The sequence below is a fragment of the Notolepis coatsorum genome, assembly GCF_963971535.1.
Source record: "Notolepis coatsorum genome assembly, chromosome: 8".
NCBI lineage: Eukaryota > Metazoa > Chordata > Actinopteri > Aulopiformes > Paralepididae > Notolepis > Notolepis coatsorum.
This window is the reverse complement of record NC_140172.1, coordinates 60,898,799-60,918,812: the sequence shown is the minus strand read 5'-3', so window position 1 is coordinate 60,918,812 and position 20,014 is coordinate 60,898,799. Positions and strand designations below refer to the sequence as shown.

The 20,014-nt window shown below is 43.9% G+C and overlaps 1 protein-coding gene across 1 annotated transcript in view; it reads left to right on the top strand.

Moving 5' to 3' along the window:
* Positions 1-3,120: 3,120 nt before the first annotated feature.
* The window catches only part of LOC311233466 (olfactory receptor 4K5-like), a gene marked incomplete at both ends in the record, with an annotated part of 46,630 nt that continues 29,736 nt past the window's right edge, over positions 3,121-20,014 (top strand). Inside the window, one exon of the mRNA XM_084320433.1 lies at positions 3,121-3,994. Within this exon, the coding sequence (XP_084176559.1) occupies positions 3,121-3,994 (874 nt within the window). The remainder of the gene's footprint in view (positions 3,995-20,014) is intronic.

Genomic DNA, 20,014 nt, shown 5'->3' with positions numbered 1-20,014 from the left:
TACAGCCGACCAGTGGGAGGCATAGTCTAGCAACGTTCAAGACAGGGGAGGGAAGAATTGGAAATACGAAATTGGGATGGGAGAAAAAATTGAAAATGAGGAGACAAAGTGGATAAAAAAAAGTATACGGTCTGTATTGATTGATTTATATATATGAGATTTGTACTTTGTAGGTCTGCATTTTAAATGTGAGGAGTAAAAAGTATGTATTTTTTCTCTGAAATGTAATTGAGTAAAAGTACAAGTATACAAACCTAATAATACTCAAGTAAAGTACAAATCCCCCAAAACAGTACTTAAGTATTGTAATGAAGTACAATTACTCAAGTACTTTACACCCCTGATAAGGGTCATGAATGTGCACAGCACATTTTAAGATTCAAATAAAAGAAGTTTGAGATCAACCAATTATGGTAATGATGGTGGTGCTCAGGGATGCAGTGCTGGGCATACGCGGTCCAACAACGTTTGGGCTTCGTCACTGAGGCAGAATTGCGCGCATCCTATTATTATGCAAAGTCTAGGTTATCACCTAGACTGTGTGTGTGTGTGTGTGCGTGTGTGTGTGTGTGGAGTGTTGGTCGTGTGTTATGTGACAAAAGACCGCCCGTCTCGTCCCCAGCTCCGACTCATGAAAGAGGAGAGATACATGTATGCGCGTGCGCGCGGGAGCGTTTGGCCTTGGCCCATATTACGACTGCACCCCTGGTGGTGCTTTTGTCACCAAAATCAATATAATTGATCATCTAGGGGTCATGAATGTGCATTGCACATTTGAAAAGATTCAGATGAAGGCTATTTGAGTTATTACATTCACAGGATATGAACATTTGGCCTGATGGTGATACTAGAGGAAAGCTTATGGGGTCACCTAAATCTATTTTCTTCATCCTCTAAGGGTCATGCATGTGCACAGCAAATTTGAAAAGATTTTAATTAAGGTTTGGCTTGATGGTGGCACTAGATCTGCCACGGCGGTCAGGGTGAATCCATGATATCCTGTGAGAACTGGGGTCTGGAGCACAGCCCAATTGCTGAATACACGAGAAGAGATAGGAGCGGTTTCAAGGGTGTTTAATGTCAATTGAGCAACACAGGAATTGGGGGAAATAGAACGGGGTTATGTTCTGTCTTGTGGCTGCCGCGGCGGCAGTGAGCGAGCAAGCGGTCCTGGTGCTTGTCTTCGGAGCTGCTGGGTTGCAGCGGGAGAACAAGTGTTCCTCTTCGGGAACAGGTGACGTCCAGGCAGGGACGGCGGTCCTTTGGGGCACAGGAGAGAAACGGGTTAGAGCAAGCAAATACACAGTGGGTATCTAGCAGCAGAGCTTTCGGTAGAGACGTCGTACCTGGGCAGTGGTAATTAATACCACGACAGCTTCTGGTCAGCGTCGAGGTGTAGAAATAGTCCCCCCATCAGGGAAGGCTTGAGTGCAGCTGTGGAGAGTGGGGTGCTTGACCGCGTGTGAATTAGGGGGATGGAATACAGCTGGGCGTATGAGGGTGAAGGAAGGGGTGACTGGAGAAAGAGAGGATGAGGAGGAGTGCGCAGTGGATGGAAAGGGGGATGAAGAGGAGCGTGTGGAGGACGTGAGGGGAAAAGGAGGGGGAGTGAAGTAGGCCCGTGCTGTGATTATGACAGGACCCCCCCCCTCGCCGGGTGGTCGTTTATCACCAGCGGAGGAGGGGGCTCTGGAGCAGGGGGAGACAGGGGACTGGAGACCACCGGTTTGAGCTGGGAGACATGGAAGGAAGGGTGAACGCGCATATGGGGGGGGAGCTGGAGCTTGACAACAGAGGGATTAATGAGGGACAGGATCTTGTAGGGCCCCACGAAACGGGGGGTTAGCTTCCGTGAGACTGATTTGAGTGGCAGGTCCCGAGATGAGAGCCATACCATCTGACCCGGTACATAGGCGGGAGCCGGGGTCCGGTGGCGGTCGGCGAAGCGCCGGTTCTGGTCCGCAGTCCGGAGCAGCGCAGCCCTCGTCTCCTCCCAGATCGTCCTGCAGCGACGGAGATGGTCTTGCACCGACGGCACAGCGATCTCCTCTTCCTGGGCAGGGAACAGCGGGGGTTGGTAGCCCAAAGATGACTCAAAGGGGGACTGACCTGTGGCCGCCGAAGACAGGGAATTGTGGGCGTATTCAACCCACGGCAGGAAGGCGCTCCAGCCGGAGGGGTCCCGGGCTGTCACGCAGCGGAGTGCGGATCCCAGGTCCTGGTTGGCCCGCTCCGACTGGCCGTTGGTCTGTGGGTGGAACCCGGAGGAGAGGCTGACCGTGGCCCCCAGAGCCCGACAGAAAGCCCTCCAGACCTGGGATATGAACTGAGGGCCCCTGTCGGAGACGATGTCAGCCGGGATCCCATGGAGCCGGAAGACGTGGAGTACCATCAGGTCAGCAGTCTCTGCAGCAGAGGGGAGTTTGGGAAGAGCAACGAAGTGCACAGCCTTTGAGAAACGGTCAACAATGGTAAGGATGGCAGTGTTACCGTGTGAGAGGGAAAGGCCGGTGACGAAGTCCAGGGCGACGTGCGACCAGGGCCGACCGGGGACTGGGAGCGGACGAAGGAGCCTGGCGGGCGGTCGATGGGAGGCCTTCGCACGAGCACACACGGTGCACGCCAGGACGAAAGCGCTGGTGTCCTCTCTCATGGTGACCCACCAGATGTGCCTCTTCAGTAGGGATAGTGTCCGGTCGATCCCCGGGTGGCACGCAAACCGGGAAGCGTGAACCCACTCGAGCACCTGGGAGCGGACGAGGTCAGGGACAAAAAACGCCGGTTAGGTGGACCGTTACCTGGGTCCGGCTGGGCACGCTGTGCCTCCCTGACGATGGACTGGAGTGCTGCAACGCTCATCATAATGGCAGGAAGAACCCAAGGCTTTATGGTATGTTCTTGGGGATTAAGATCATGTGACTTCATTTCACAAGAGATGAAAAGTTGAAGAGTATAAAATATTCTCAGTTCTGTTCTGTTAAGTCATGGAGAGAGATACATCACAGAAAGGTAAGATATTTTTTAATTTAATATATTCCTGTACAAAACAACATACTGTATGATGTGCCATGCATACAAATATGCTTCTTTTTTACAGCAACTGCAGAAACGTGTCTCAGCATGGCCAATTCATCTGCGGTGACGTCTATTATTCTATCTGCATACAGTGAAATGGAGAAAATGAAGCCCACATATTTTTGCATTTTCTTTTTTATATACATCACCATTATTGCTGAAAATTTACTTTTAATCTCAGTGATTTGTGTTGAAAAATCATTGCATGAGCCAATGTATTTCTTGGTGTGTAACTTGGCAGCAAATGGCCTCTATGGAGGCACTGGTCTATTGCCAGCCATACTGAATAATGTTTTATCACATTCATATGAGGTCTCTCTACCTTGCTGTCAAGCACAGATCTATGCTCTACATACGTATGCAATTATTGAATTTACAATTCTAGCAGCAATGAGTTATGATAGGTATGTGGCCATATGCCATCCACTGCAATATCATGCTATTGTATCATTGACTAAAGTGTTTAAACTTATTGCATTTACTTGGCTTTACCCTTTGGTAGCATTTTTCATCTTTTACTCATCAACTCTTCAGCTACGGTTTTGTAAAAAGAATATAGCAAAATTATACTGTGTTAATTATTCACTGGTAAAACTGTCCTGCACAGATACATCTGCTATTAACATAGCAGGTTTACTATCTCTTGTGGTCTATTCATTTCCACAGCTAATTATGATAGTTTATTCATATGCACATATTCTGAGAATATGTATATTTTCATCCAAAGAATCCAAGCTCAAAGCCCTCCGAACCTGCACTCCACACCTGTTTGCAGTAATCAATTATTCCTGGGGCTGCTTCTTTGAAATATTACAAAGTCGATTTGATATATGTTATTTACCTTACCAAATGCAGATGTTTTTGTCCCTGTACTTTGCTATAATCCCTCCCATTCTTAATCCAGTAATGTATGGTGTAAGTATTAAATCCATAAGAGAACCACTATTTCGAATTGTCCGAGGTAAAAAGAGTAGATTAAAGCCAATTTAGTAGCCAAGAATACTTTTTCAAAGATTGTCACATTACTGATTTATTTGACAGTGTAATTTGATGAATGACAAGGATGATAGGAGACAGCAATGTGAGCAATTAAAGGGATTATAGAGAGCAAGGGGAGGCATGACTGATTCTTTTTCAGATTTTCTGTTTCTCAGACTCATTGTGTGCCTGAAGATTGTATTGTTAAGACTGATGCCTTCATAAACACAGCATTTACAGATCATCTCCTACAGATACAGCCCTGAAAAATCAAGCCTCTACTGCTCCTCTACCACTACTCCACCACTCCACTCCAAACTGATTTTGTGACTCCTATTGTTCTGGACCGGGCCAGATTTCACACCTCCACTGCCTCCCACATGCTGGGGAGATTTTCATCTTAAACTTGTATTCGTCCCAAATGTCCCAGCCCCATCCGATTTCTTAGCTTTTTTCACTGTTTATTTATCATGCATTGCAACACTAATATGGTCAGTACCCCAAGTCAGACTGCCCATATACAAATTATCTTGGGGGTCTGACGTCAGTAGCCCCCGACCCCCTCCCTGGGGAAGCACTTAAGTTAAGTACCATCCCTTTGTTTATGTTTAGACCCAGCCACCAGCCCCCGAAAATAACACCTGAGTGCTAGTTCTAAAGTGACAGAGGAGTGGCAGAAGGGAACTGAATCTGAAGGGCTTCATCTGTATCTCTTGTTTACTATTGTGATGTCGGATCAATCACCAATTTACCTAGATGGAAAAGACAATAAACTATACTTTCCATTTGAACAGTTTTAATACTGGAATTGTCCTGGTGGCTTCAGATTGAATCTGATACTGTGTGTTAATAATGTTGTGGGTTTCGTGAGGTTGTTGTGAGTCTCCCTCATGACTGGCGTCACATGTCATTCCCTCTTACATCTTTCCTGTCATTATATATATATATATATATATATATATATATATATATATATATATATATATATATATATATATATATATATATATATATCATAATATTATAATAAAGCAGTAATTCCATAAAATAACAACATGTTCAACACTCAATACAGTTGAAGTTGGATCATTTTAAGTTGAAGTGCTTCTTCCAGCATTAACTACAGATGTAGCCCTTAGGACCCTCCACCATACTACTGTGGTGTAAAGTCAAATTGGAGCTTGCTAGAGGCTTTCGTTAGTGGTGATATAATTGATACATAGATGCTATATTAACACATTTCTGTTTGTTGGGAACCGTTTTTGGATCATAGTTTTATGAAACCGAATGTTTTGATGGCTAAACGCGACACCTAGGAGCGTTTCTGCAGAACCAATCAAAACTTGTTACAACATCAGGTGACTTGATGGCATTACTCCAGCCCAGGAACTAGGAAGTAAATCACCTCCGTTGACAATATAGTGGACTTTGTTCTGCACTCTGTAAGGTCTTAATTCATATAAATTAATATTGAAATGCCCTGCTCCATATCCAGAACTATTATCAGAGTGGCAACTGCACTCATACAGGTCCTTTCCAAAATATCATGATTGTCGTTATGCCAATTCCCAATCCCCTTCCTGGTCGTTGCGCACTCTACCCCCTACCGTCGGTCCGGGAGGGCGGAGACTATCACATGCTTCCTCCGACACATGTGTACCCAGCCCACCACTTCTTTTCACCTGGCATCGCGGACTCTCACTGGGAGAGTGTAACATGTGGAAGGTCACACTACCTCCCTCCAGATCCTTCCCTCGCTGTGCAGGCACCCCGACCGAACTGTAGGAGTCGCTGTTTACAACGACCCGGACCCACCCACCGGCTCCCCTCCCGCTGACTGCCAATCGAGCCAGTATGACGGCCGGCCAAGCCAGAGGCAGCGCTGACAGCCGGATTCGATACCAGTGTCTCTTGCGTTGGTGACGAGCGCTTAGTCTGCTGCGCCACCCAGCCGCCTCTAATACTGTAGCTCTTTTTTATTTTTTTTTATTATTTTATTATTGCAAAGCAAAAATTATTAAAAGTCAGTACTCAACACACAATGCATAATGAAACTAACAATTAAGGTGGCTAAATGACATGCAAGTACAGAAACAGAAAACAAAAAAAAGTCTATAATAATATTTTACCGTATACAGTGTATATCCAACGAAATTACCAATTATACCAATGCCTTATACAGGATATACCCCTAATACCTATTATCTAAAACCCTACACACATATGCTCCAGCTCGAACCCCCCCCTCCCGGACCCCTCCTTGGATAGTACCTCCATTATCCCTCACTCCTGACCAGACACTACCATTATAAGCTAGCTTTTATTCTCTCCACCACTTCTAACCACATTGACATTTTGGATTCGTTGAGACCCAGAATTCTTGCTGTAGATATTTCTTGATAAATCACATCGAGATATGTAAGAAACCAAACCTTCCGGCACATTTTTTCCGGTTGAAACCAGCGTGATGCGATCAGTTTTTTAGCTACTGTGATACCCGATAAAACCAATCTCTTTAGCTGTGGATTTACTGCAAACTCAAAAACATCATTCAATAGTAATACAGAGGGGTGTACTGGTATATTCCAAGATACGAGTTTTGATAATTGATGGGTCACATCTTTCCAGAATGCCTTAACTGGTGGGCAGTCCCAATACATGTGCATAAATGTCTCTTCGTCTCCATTTGTACATTGGGAGCATTTTGAGTCTTGTTTAAGACCCATTCTGTTCAGTCTTATAGGAGTCAAGTATGTCCTGTGAATATAGTTAAGATTGATTTGTTGATGGTCCGGGTTCCTTGATGTAAGACGGACATTTGCCCATGCTCCTTGCCAATCAAAGTCACTTTCCAGGTCTGGTATATCCCTCCTCCAGACAGAGTCTAGTTGGAGGGTTTCATACGAGGACGTTAGTAATTGATAATAAAAACCTGATACAAAACCTCTCGATGTCTCTCTTTCATAGAAGAATTTGTGGTATCTGTGGTGTTCAACTGGTATGTCTAATGGAACACCGTGAGACTTCAAACATAGCAGTAACTGTATGTAAAAAAGCCATGTGGACCCGATGAGACTAAACTTTGTGCATATTTCTCCATAACTACAAAAACCCTGGTTGTTAAAAACATCCCCTAATGAGTGTATGCCTTGCTCTTCCCATATAGGGAATCTTATAGGACGTTTTTCAATTAAGAGTGCATTGTTATTGAATAAGGGAGTGTGATTATGCCATTTTTGTGGGTTAGGATATTTCTTTTGTGTTTCACGCCATATCCGGATCGCATGGGTAATTATGGGGCCAAATTTCCGCGCACAGTGCTTGATTGGTAGTTTAGTGTGTGCTATGTCCTTCAGTCTATGTGGGGCTACTATGTTTTCTTCCAATTTTCTCCAGGATACTAATGCTTGGGGATCAAACCATATTGTCAATGGTCTTAATGTGTACGCCTTAAAATATTGGAAAAAATCTGGAACTGCCATGCCACCGTCTGCTTTATTTCTCTGTGCGGTGGATCTTTTTATGCGAGGTGGTTTGTTATTCCAAATAAATTTGTATGTGGAGGAGTGTAATCTTTTCCAGTAACCCTCTGGAGGGGGTAACGGTAGCATTGAACTGATGAAGTTGATTCTAGGTAGTACATCCATCTTAACTATTGATACCCTTGCCTGTACTGAGTTTTTAAGTTTTGCCCACCTGTCCAGGTCGTCTTTGATTTTATTCTGTATTTTTGTGTAATTGTGCTTCACCGTTTGTCTTATGGTGGGAAATATTTCCACACCCAAGCATCTAAAATGTTTTACCATAGGTATCTCACCTGGGAGGGTTGTATCTTTTTTTGCATGGGTGTTAAGTGGAAGGAAAGCAGACTTCGGCCAATTTATTTTAAATCCCGATAAATCACCAAAGTTCTCAATCAACTTGAGTAGATGAGGCAATGTGGTGTTGGGGCTTTGCATGAACAATATTACGTCGTCCGCATATAAACAAATTTTATGTTGTGTGCCCTTGATTACGATTGGTTCTATGGATTGGGATTGTCTTATATATTGTGCTAAAGGCTCTAATGATAGATCGAATAGTCCGGGACTAAGAGGGCAACCCTGTCTGGCTGAGCGTGATACCGGAAAGATTTTGGAGATGAATGTACCTGTTGTAATCATGGCCGATGGGTCTTTGTATAATACTTTAATCATATCAATGAATCCTTTTCCTAACCCCATCCTTTCTAATACTGCCCATAGATACGACCATTCCAGCCTGTCAAAGGCTTTCATAGCATCCAGGGACAGCATCGCCTTAGGTATGGTGTCTTCCTTGTCTGCATCTAGTACGTGCAGTATTCTTCTTATGTTATCAGTGATCAGGCGACCTCTTATGAAGCCAGTTTGGTCCGGATGAACTAAAGACGTCATATGCTTTTGTAATCTGATGGCTAATACCTTAGAGTACAGTTTGACATCGGTTCCGAGGAGGCTTAAGGGTCTGTAACTACCGCACTCGGTGGGGTCTGTCTTTTTTGAGAAGGACAGAAATGAGTGCAATATTGTCGTTTTTATGGAAGCTCCCCTCCTTGACTGAGTATAAGATCATATTTAGTAATAAGGGTCCAATTATGTCCCAACAAGAAAGGTACATTTCTGATGGGATACCGTCTCTTCCAGGAGCCTTACCATTTTGCATTTCGGATATGGCCTTCTTGAGTTCCTCTAGTGTGATCGGTGTTTCTAACTGTTTAGCGTCATCCTCTGAAAGTTTAGGGAGAATAATTTGATTAAGATATGTGTCCATTTTGTTTTGATCAAAGGTCGTTTCTGATTTATATAAGTCGGAGTAGAATTCTTTGAATGTATCGTTTATTATTTTGGGGTCTGTTTCAAGTACTTGTTGTGTTCTAATGGCAGTTATATCTGCAAATTTTGCATTAATTCTTAATCGCATGGCTAATAGGTGACTAGGTTTAGAACCTTGGGAGTACTGCTGTTGTCTTGTGCTGCGTATTTGCATTTCCGATTGTTGTCTGTATATGGCATTGATCTCTGTTTTTAGTACGTTAACTTGATTTTCTAGTCTAGTTGAGTTGTTGTATTTTAAAGAATTAAATAACGTTGAGTAAAGCGTTTCCAGTTCAGACAGTTTTGTGCATTGATTTTTGCGCATTATGGAGGAAAATCTATCAGTGAAATCCTTGATCATACCCTTTACCGACATCCATATTATTCTGGGGTCTTGCACCGAGTTTGCATTCTCCCGTAGGAATACTGTGAGAGCTTCTTTGAGTTGTGTAATGAATTCCTTGTTATTAAGCAGCATCGAATTAAAACGCCATCTTGGGGCCCGGGAAGATAGTATACCAAATGTTGCTTTTAGGAGTAAATAACAGTGATCTGATAGTGCATTGGGTATCATTTCCACTTCATATTTATCAAATAGTCTCGGGGATGCAAAGACAATCAATTCTGGATAATGTGTTATGTCTCGCCGATCGACAAGAGTACTTTCGGGTCGTGGGATTAAGTGAACGCCATAAATCATTTACACCTGTAATCTTTGACCAATCCTTTAATGCTTTAGATGAATTTTTTTGTTCGCTGGAAAAGGCGAGGTAAGATTTGTCCATCCTTGGATTCCAAATGGCATTAAAATCCGCACCTATTATAAATGAGTAATCGGGATGGTTTAACATTTCATCGGTTAGTGTAGTGAAGAAACCCTCTTCCTACAAATTTGGGGCATATACCGCTGCCAACGCTATTTTCCTGTTATTGTGTACAATCCTAGCTATAGTTATACGCCCATCCGCATCCGACCATACCCCCTTTAATTCAATATTTAACTTACGTCTGACGACTATGGCTACACCTCGAGTTCTCGTACCAAAAGAAGAGTGACTAATATTATGATATGTGTTATCCGCTAACGTATCTATGTCTTCCTCTAAAATGTGCGTTTCGCTTAGTAGAGCCACGTCCACATGTTCTTTTTTCATCAGTGTGAGCACGCTTTTGCGTTTGTGTTGTTTGTTTATCCCACCAGTGTTCCATATCATTATATTCAAACTAGCCATAATCTATACATATTTTTGTGTAGTTTTTGGTAATGCTTCTGGAGTGCGAAGCTACAATAGATGTACATCCAATTATTGAGGTCCCGTTGAGAGCCGAGCTTAAAAACATATATATATACAAATAAAAATCCCCTTTTTTCCCCTCACCCAGAGAGTCGTACAGGCCTGTGTTCCAAAAACACATCCTCCGCGTATGACTCCCTCCCTTAGGCCACCGGATTGCCCAAACTGAGTTTTGTAATCCTAATCTTCCTATGCTAATTGCCATAGGATCTAACATTTTCATTCTAATTCAATAGAATGTCGCTTTTGGTCTTGCGCCTTCCCTTACTGTAATGAAATATTATGAAAAATGAAAAAAAAAAATACACTTTCATCGATATATTCATTTGAACCTTCTACTAACTTATGTAGGAAACACCAGAAAAAAGGAAAAGATTGTAGAGAAACATTAACACCTTAATATGAAGAACAATGGGAAAGAACAATGTAAGATAAAAGAGAAAAATAAAAAAAAGGAGTGAGAGATAGAATAAAACTCAACGTGGAGAAGCCACTAGAACAGAATTGAGTAAATAGATAAAAGAGAAGAACAGAGACTTTTAGAGCTACAATGTGCCAATCTCTACATCAGTGGAGTGATTATTTAAATTATTAGAATAACCTTGTTGTGCTCATACGTTTAGGTGTGGTTGATATTTTTTTTTTTAAGTCTTATTAAGGCCTGATTAAATTTCAGTCAATTGATCATATGCTTATGCTTATACACACCGGATGTTAATGTTAGAGTTGCTGGCCTTCGTTGTAATGGTGCATTATATTCTAGAAGGTTGTAGAATACACTAGTATATACTAACAGACTGCTGTTATGTTCCAGAATGATCTTCCTACCCAGGGTTCATGACTGCTAGTATTTTCGGGATATTTCTAAGTGACCCAGAGCAGTCGAGCGATGAGCCCAGAATATTCCAGATTGTTCTTAGTGACAATGATATATTCTTGTCGCCACGGAGACCAGAGGTCTGAAAATATAATGCATTACGAATCATATTATACACATTATGCCTTGGTGTAGCCGGCATGCATATCATCTGCTACTTTCGTTGAGCCCGGATAAAGTCATTCTAATACTGATATACACAGAGAAAGAGAGAGATGAGAAGGCTTAGCTGTTGTTCGACAGTGTATCGCTCTGCCTTGGGGGTTCTGCTCCATGTAGATTCCAGTATTCCTCGGCTTCTTTAGGCGTGTGTAATCCTACCCTACGGCCGTCACTGCCCATGATCGATAATAGCGCTGGGTATAATAGCCTTGGTTTGAGGCCAGACTTGAACAATTTCTGCATCACCTCCTTGTAGGGGAAACGCCGAGCGATGGCCTCTTTGCAAAGATCCTCGTAGATAAATATTGGGTTTTCACCATGTTTCAGCTTTCCCCTTTGGTTGCGAGCAATTTTGATGATGTCATCTCTTATTGCCGTCTTGCGCAGAGTAACAATGATGACTCTTGGTCCGTTGCCTCTTTGATCCCGAGTACCGATTCTGTAAGCTTGGTCCACTATCGGCTCTGTGTTTAGAAAGTTGTTACCCAAAATCTCTGATAGCACTGTTGGAAACTTGTCGTCTGCGCAATTGACTGCTTCATCAAGTCCTACAATGCGGATGTTATTTCGCTTGTAGTAGCGTTGGGTTTCGAGTAGCCTCTCCATCGCTTCATCTTTAACTTCTTGTATTTTCCTCCGGCATGCCTCTTCCACCCTTTTTATCTCATTTGTTACCTCTGTCATACCAACGTTGATGGTGTTCTCGTTCTCTTTGACTGCCCGTGTAATTTCTGTCACCGTATTCTCCACTGTCGTGATTCGCATGGACTGTACAGCGACCGCTTTCATAACTTCTTCTAATTTAGCATCGATGTGTTCGAATTTAGTATCGATGTGTGCGACGTGTAATTTGAAAGCTACCATCTGTTCCTTAATCAGATCCTTGATCAGGGTAGTCAGGGAGTTAAAGTCGGGTTGTGTAATTACACTGCCAGTGCCAGTTGATATTGTAGCTGCAGTGATGGGGCCGACGGGTTTGTTGGCTATTATCTTCTCAATATCCTCTGCTTTGTCCTTCACGCTACTTTTTCCTGTCGTTCCCGTTGTGTTGTCCTCTATTGTCTCCATCACGGAGCCAGTCGCCGATGTACCCGGTATATTCTCCTTTATATTCCCATCGGGGGTTGTCAGCAGCGGATCTGCCGGCGCGTCGCCTGTTGGTTTCTTGGAACGTGTATCAATCGTCGCTGTTGGATTCGCTGCTTCTTGTTTCTTTCTACCCTTTTTCTCATCCTTACCCCCCATGTTGAGTCTTTATGTCTTTTGATATAGTTAGTAGGAGTTCCTATCAATACATACGATGTGGTCTAATCTCTTTGGTATCTGTTAAAATAATGTTTTTGAACGAAATTAACGGTGACGGGAGCGGAGCTGTTACCAAATGCGTGTGCTACATGTTGTAGCTAAACTGTAGCTCTTTTCTGTAGTTTAATAATAGGATCTATGTTTGTTTTATAAACATTCCCCCAGACCTCAACACAATATGACATGTATGGCACAACAAGTGAAAAATACAATATATGCAAACATTTCTGATTTAACAGCTCCCTTGTTTTGTACAGAATGCCAACAGATTTGGCTAATTTACCTTTGATATATTGTATATGTGGCTTCCAACAGAGTTTGTGATCTATAATCACACCTAAGAATTTTGTTTCATATACTCGGTTCCATTTAAATTCAGTTTAATTTCACAGTCGGTAGGAACACCACCAAATACCATACATTTAGTTTTGTTTTAATTAAAGACAACTTATTCCTATCAAACCATTTCTTTAACTTTATCAATTCCCTTTCTACTGTTTTCAATAATTAGTTTATGTCCTTCCCTGAACAAAGTAAATTAGTATCATCAGCAAACGTAACAATTTTCAAAATATTCAATACTGTAAAAATATCATTTAAATAAAGTATAAATAACTTGCGTCCCAATATGGAACCCTGTGGAACACCACAAGTTACTCTTCTAAGATGTGATTCTGTATTATTAATGTTTACATATTGAAACCTATTATTTAAATAACTTCTTAACCAATAATGAGTGACACCTCTTATTCCATACTGTTCCATTTTTTGTAAAAGCAGGGAATGATCAATTGTGTCAAATGCTTTACATAAGTCAATAAATACACCTATTGAGGGTTGTTTTTCATTAATTGCTGTTGATATATTTCCCACAAAATCTATCACTGCTAAGGATGCTGATCTATTGCTCTTAAAACAATATTGATGGTCACTCAATAACCCATATTTTTCAATAAAGCCATCAAGTCTACTTAAAAAAAAATTTAGTATCTTTGAAAATTGAGGTAGCAATGATATAGGTCTATAATTTGATATAGTATGTATGTCACCACTTTAAAAAATTGGAACCATCTTGGCCATTTTCATATCAGGAAAAATACCAGTTAAAAAGGATTTGTTACATAAGTGAATGGTTTGACGACACAGTCAAAGACTTATTTTATGCGGTCAGGTGGCATAGCGGAGATTGCGCTCGTCACCAACGCAGGAAATGCTGGGTTCGAGCCCAGCTCTCGGCGTTGCTACCAGCTTGGCTGGTCGTTCATACTAATACAATTGGCAGTATTAGGGGGTGGGAAGCTGGTGGGTGGGAATCTGGCGTTGTGGACAGCGACGCCTACAGGTCAGGTCTCGGCGCTTGCTCAGCGGGGGCAGGACTTGGTGGAGATAGCGTGCCCTCCCACAAGTTACACTTCACCAATGAGAGTCCTCGCTGCCAAGTGAAAAGACGTCACTGGCAGTCGGCGCACGTATCGGAGGAAGCGTGCGATCGGCTTCGGGACGCCCTTGTACCGACTCGTAGGAGAACATGCGTACAGGAACCAGGTAGGGGAGGGGGGGAATTGGCACAACGACTAAATTGGGACGGGGAGAAAAACTGAACAATTTGAGAGAGAAAAAAAATAAAATAAAAAAAACGTCTTTTATAGTTGACAGGCAGCTCTGTTTCACGCCGGTGAGCACTTTGAAGTGTTCTCGTGCACATCCGTCATATAACACTTGGCATTTCATGTCCTGATACATGTTCTTGATTATGCTTCTGTATTTTTTAGGGATTCCATAGTGTGCCATGAGTTTCCAAAGCAGCTTGCGGTCTACACTATCGAATGCCTTTTCAAAATCGATGAAATTGACATATAGACAGATGCGTGCCATTCTATAGATTGCTCGATGATGATCCTGAGGGTGGCAATTTGGTCACTGCACGATCTACCGTTCCTGAAACCGGCTTGGTTTTCTCTCAGTTTATCATCAACCCCTTTTCGCAGTCTGTCCAAGATAATGCGGTTGAACACTTTGCCTGGTGTTGAGAGCAACATAATCCCACGATAGTTGTTGCAGTTCTTAAGGTCTCCTTTCTTGGGTATAATAGCAATGGGACCGTCCTTTCAGTCTGTTGGTACATTTCCTTCTTTCTCCAAGATCCTTTTGATCAGCTGGTGTAGCATGGCTGAGGTTTCAACGTCTGCCTGTTGAGATCAGAGACTCTGTATAGGATTGTTAGTAACTGTCTAACTGTACATATGACTGTTTACACTTGTAACTGTTTACCTGCGTAGACAATTGTCTCCACCAGTGATTGCCTAGTTGCATATATATCTGTCCCCACTGGAGGGTGCTCTAGGCGGAGCCACCCAGGTATTCTACCTTAGGGCAACTATAAAAGGAAAGGTGCCCACCCCTTTCGTTCTCTCCCCCAATGTCTCTCAGAGAGAGAAGAGTTGTACTACTACTGCTGCTGACATGTGAATAAAAGAAGCCATGCCAGTTCAGGCACAAGATAGAAACCATGCCTCTTGACCACATTATTGTCGCCCTAAGTTGAGTTATGTTAACAGGTTATGGGCCCAGGTAACGCCGGCGCAAAATAGTGGAGGTACTGTAGCAAGCTTAGCTGAAGTTATAGGCTAGGATAGCACCGGGAGCACCGCGTGGCTAGTCGCTAGGCCAACCAGAGTAAAAGCTAAGCATACCATTAACGAAGAGGATGGAAAACGAGAGAAGAGACAAGTGGCCGATATTCAATGGAAAAGCAGAGAACTGTGAGCTCTGGGGAGAGCGCATGCTGTGCTGCATGCATGGGGCGGGGCTGAAGGAGACGGTCCTGGCGACCCCCACGGGAGAGCTGACGGCGGAGGGGCAAGCCCTGGACGACCAGCACGACGCAAGAGCGTACTGTGAGTTAGCGCCGATGCTCGACGACACCAGTCTGGGGCTGATATTCCACGACCCTAAAGATCGAGGCAGAGAAAGCCTGGTGGTACTGAGGGAGCAAATCACAACGCCACTGAGGAGTGCCGGAGAAGCACCAAGCGATGGGCTAATGATGGCGATGATAATGAGAGGACTACCGGAGCTGTACAAACCGTTCACACTCCTGGTAACACACGGTTCAACGGACATTACGTTGGGACAGTTCAAGGCTGAGTTAAGGAACTTCGAGGCCTCAGAAGACACCCACCCAGCCGCCACGGAGCAGGGGGAGAGGGTGCTGAGAGCCCGTGCGACGCCAAGAGAGATAACCAGGACCACGACGGAACTGGCGTGTTGGCGATGCGGAGATAGGAGCCATCTGAGAGGCGAATGCACAGAGACTGTCTGCTGTGGCTTCTGCAAATCCACGGGGCACACAGACAGAGCGTGCATGAAGAAACACAACCAGAACGCGCGATACGCGCATGGACAAGATGGCGACTACAGGCGAAACGAAGGCCACGCACAAAATGGCGGCTACAGACGAGTCGGAGGCCACGGACAAAATGGCGACTACGGACAAGATAACGGCTGTGGACAGGATGACGACAGCGGACACGACGGCGGCGACTATCGACGTGAGATGAATCGAGACGACGCCGGGAGAATCGATGGCGGCGACTATCGACGTGAGATGAATCGAGACAATGCCCGGAGGATAACGGGACAAGGAGACTGCGCTTTTGGAGCGCGGACGGTGGGCATCGCCGGACCGGCCCAGCCGCAGCCGGCCCAGAGAAGGGGTCTGATCGTGGACTGGACACAGGTGCGTCGTCCCATGCCACCAACGACAGGAGTCGGTTCAAGAACTTTGAACAACACTTTCCACCCAGAGAGGCACTGCATGGAGCTAGCGGGCGGGGGACGCACCTGCGGATTGGCGCAGGAGAGGGAAGAGGCCGTATGATTCTGACCGGCCCGCAAAAGATTACATGATAATATTTTTTTTTTCATGTCAACGTTCACACGCACAATATACGCTTACCTAGGATTTGACTTGATTCAACAACAAAGCAGTCGGGGCAATGGCAAGCCGAAAACTGTCGAAAGTGTGGTTATTTGAAGTTTGGATTATTTTTTTCACAACTGAGGTAGGTAGATTACATTTTTAGAGACTAAAGTACCGAAAAAGGGTACCGTTGGGTACCGGTATCGATTCACAGGTACCGGTACCGTATCAGTTCAAATGTGAATGGTACCCAGCCCTACTGAACACACAACTGCAGGGCAAGGGCATTTTTGCTCATGAAATGCATAGCCATGTGAAAGCCTTCATGACAAAGTTGCAATTAATTTCAAGGCAACTAGGCAACAACAATCTCAAACACATGAAAACCCTGAAAGAAGTCAAACCATCAGCTGATCACCGGCACAGGTACTCATCCATGTTGGGAGCACTGGATGATGAATTTTCAAGGCGTTTTCAAGATTTCAAAAAGGTTGAGGATGAAATGCAGCTGGTTTCCTCTCCCTTTACCTGCAGTGTTGATAGTTGTTCAGCTTGAACTCATTGACCTGCAGTCTGATTCACTACTGAAAGAGCACTTTAAGTCAGCATCACTGCTAGAGTTCTACTCTGCTCTCAAGGAGGAGAACTTTCCAAACATGAGGAGACATGCTCAGAAGATGTTGGTTCTCTTTGGATCCACCTACATATGTGAACAGACATTCTCAGTCATGACGTTTACCAAGTCCAGGTACAGATCCTCTCTCACTGATAAACATCTGGCAGCTGTGCTTCGCATCTCCACCTCAGACATGCAACCAGACTTTGATGGACTTGTTAAAGCTCAACAGAGACTGGATTTCTCACACTGAATGAAAAAAAAAGAACTGAAGAACACTAAAATGTGGAAATATAACAAGTGAAATGGGACACTTTTTTTTCTTTTTTTTGCACAGTTCTGAAAACATCAAATGTTTAATATAGGCATGTAAAGTAAAAAAGGCTACAAAACTGGGACACTTTTCTTTACACAGTTCAGTGACATGTCTTGTTTATTTTGGCTATAAGATGATGTGATGTCTTTAGAAAGCTAAGAAAATCCTTGTTTCAATAGTATATGAAACTCAAAATAATAACTTTATTTGTATAGCACTTTTTCATACATGCCCTTTGTTATTAATGTTTCACATTTTGTTTATCATTTTGGAAATAAATTCTATTTGAATAAATGATATTTTTGAAAGCTAACCTCACCTTTTAATTGCCAAATAATAACATACACTCTTACCAGGGGTCAAAACAATGCCATTTACTGCTTTTTATATAGAAATAAAATGTATATTATGCATAATTGAGTTTGGAATTTTGGCCCGGCCCTCCAACATATTTTCAGTTGCTCATTCGGCCCCCTGGGAAAAATAATTGCCCATCCCTGCTCTATACGGACCATCGTTCTTACAAGGACTATTCTCTGTAATAGCTGCTACTGCAAGCGGCGCCAAGGTATTCTTCGATAAAGGTAAATGTGTGTAGCGAGATGGCCAGTCACGATATTCAGTCATGGCACGAGATTATGGGTCATTGTAATTACAAGGGTTTATTGAAATTGCAAATAATGTCAGAGGGTATGTACATTGAAGGGGGGAAAGCGTAGGCCTGACAAATTGTGCAACGTGCAAAACGGGGAAGTTTACCCAACCGAGAGACAGAAATCCCACAGACAGAGTAAGGGTATCACTTGTACTAGTTGACATGGACCTAGCAGGCCCAGTAAGCAACGAGTCCATAGGAGGTTTTAAGATATGTACAGTCTTTTACAGACGTGTGTACAGGGGCAGTGTTTGTTTACTTTATCAAAGAGAGGGGTGACACACTCCAGGCCACGGAAGGATTCCTGGCAGACGTAGCCCCTTATGGTACAGTAAGATGTTTGAGATCCGACCACGAAACCGAGTTCGCAAAATAGAGAGTTCCAATCACTATTGGGAAGGTATAATATAAGACACGAGACGTCACGTCCATATCCCATGCACCAGAGCGGGGTGGCAGAGAGGGAATGGCACACCCTTTTCGAAATGGCTAGGTGTAAGTTAGCAGATAGTAACCTACCTAAGAGCCTGTAACAGCGCTGACAGGAAAGAAGTGTAATCTAGCCAGAATGCACCGATTTGGATCAGTGTGTTATGCGCACCTGCAGGACAGGGGAAAACCCAAGTCCAAGGATGTAAAAGGATTTTTCGTAGGACACGACAGAGGAAGTCCTGCTCTCCTAGTTTATCATCCCGGTAAAGGGATAGTGCAGGAACACATGCTAGTCAAGTTTGTCACGAAGGCAACTTGTGAGAGCGAGACACAGACAGAGGAGCCAGAGCTGGACTCCAGAGCAAGGTGTGTAGAAATAGAAACACATCACCCCACTGTACTTAGTACAGTTGTGCAGACAGACAGTCAGCAACCCCCAGAGGGCGATGACGAGGAGCACCTGAGGGTGACGTCAAGTGCCTCAAGCAGTGGGAGGTATTCCACAAGGGAACACAAACCCCCAGAATGTCTAACAGGCTATGCCAGGAAAGAGAGTGACGAGGAGGACAATACACCTACCCCCGTTGAGTACTACTACAGGGTAGTCAGTGGGGTAAACCCAACCTTTAAAGAGGCCAAAATGTCCCCCGAAGAGGGCAAACATACAGTGGGAGGGAAAATGGATGTATTTAACCAAGTTACCAGAGGGCAGGCAGTCAGTGGGAGGGGAAGGGGGTGTTCGATCCAGGAAGGTATTGAAGACCACGGTAAATACAAAGTATGGTTCATAGAAAATGTATTGAATGCTGAAGAATTGAGCCATATGTTTGGTCCCATGTTTAAGTACAGAGGTGGATGAGTTACCAGGTTTAAAATGCAGAAATAGATCATATGTTTAATCCCATGTTTAAGTACAAAGGTGGGTGGTTTACAATGTTAAAGTACAGAGATGATTCTATGTTTAAAATACAGAAGTGGAGGATTTGATCATCGCTCCAGACCACAAAAGAAAGACCTAGGCAGGTTAAACCATTTTATAGGTATGGACTTCGAACAGTCTGTCAACTGTGTACAAATGAGGCGGTCCGGTGGCGTAGCGGAGATTGTGCTCGTCACCAATGCAAGAGGCTGCGGTCTCGACTCCCAGAGAGTCAGCATTGCCTTGGCTCGGGCTGATCGCACTAACTAACTTGTTTGGCTGAGTTAGGGGGAGGGGAGCCGTGGGTGGGTCCTGGGCGTTGTGGACAGCGACCCCTACAGTTCGGTCGGGGCACCTGCTCAGCAAGGGTAGGATCTGGAGAGAGGTAGTGCGACCTTCCACATGTTACACTCTCCCGGTGAGAATCTGCGCGGCCAGGCTGGCTGCAGGCTGGCTGCACATGCGTCGGAGGAAAGCATGTGACAGTCTCCGGCCTCTCGGACCAACAGTAGGGGAAAGTGCGCAACAACCAGGAAGGGGGTTGAAAATTGGCATAACGACTAACAGTGGGATGGGAGAAAAATCGGAAAAAGAAGGAGGGGGAAAAAGATAAGAAATAAATTGAAG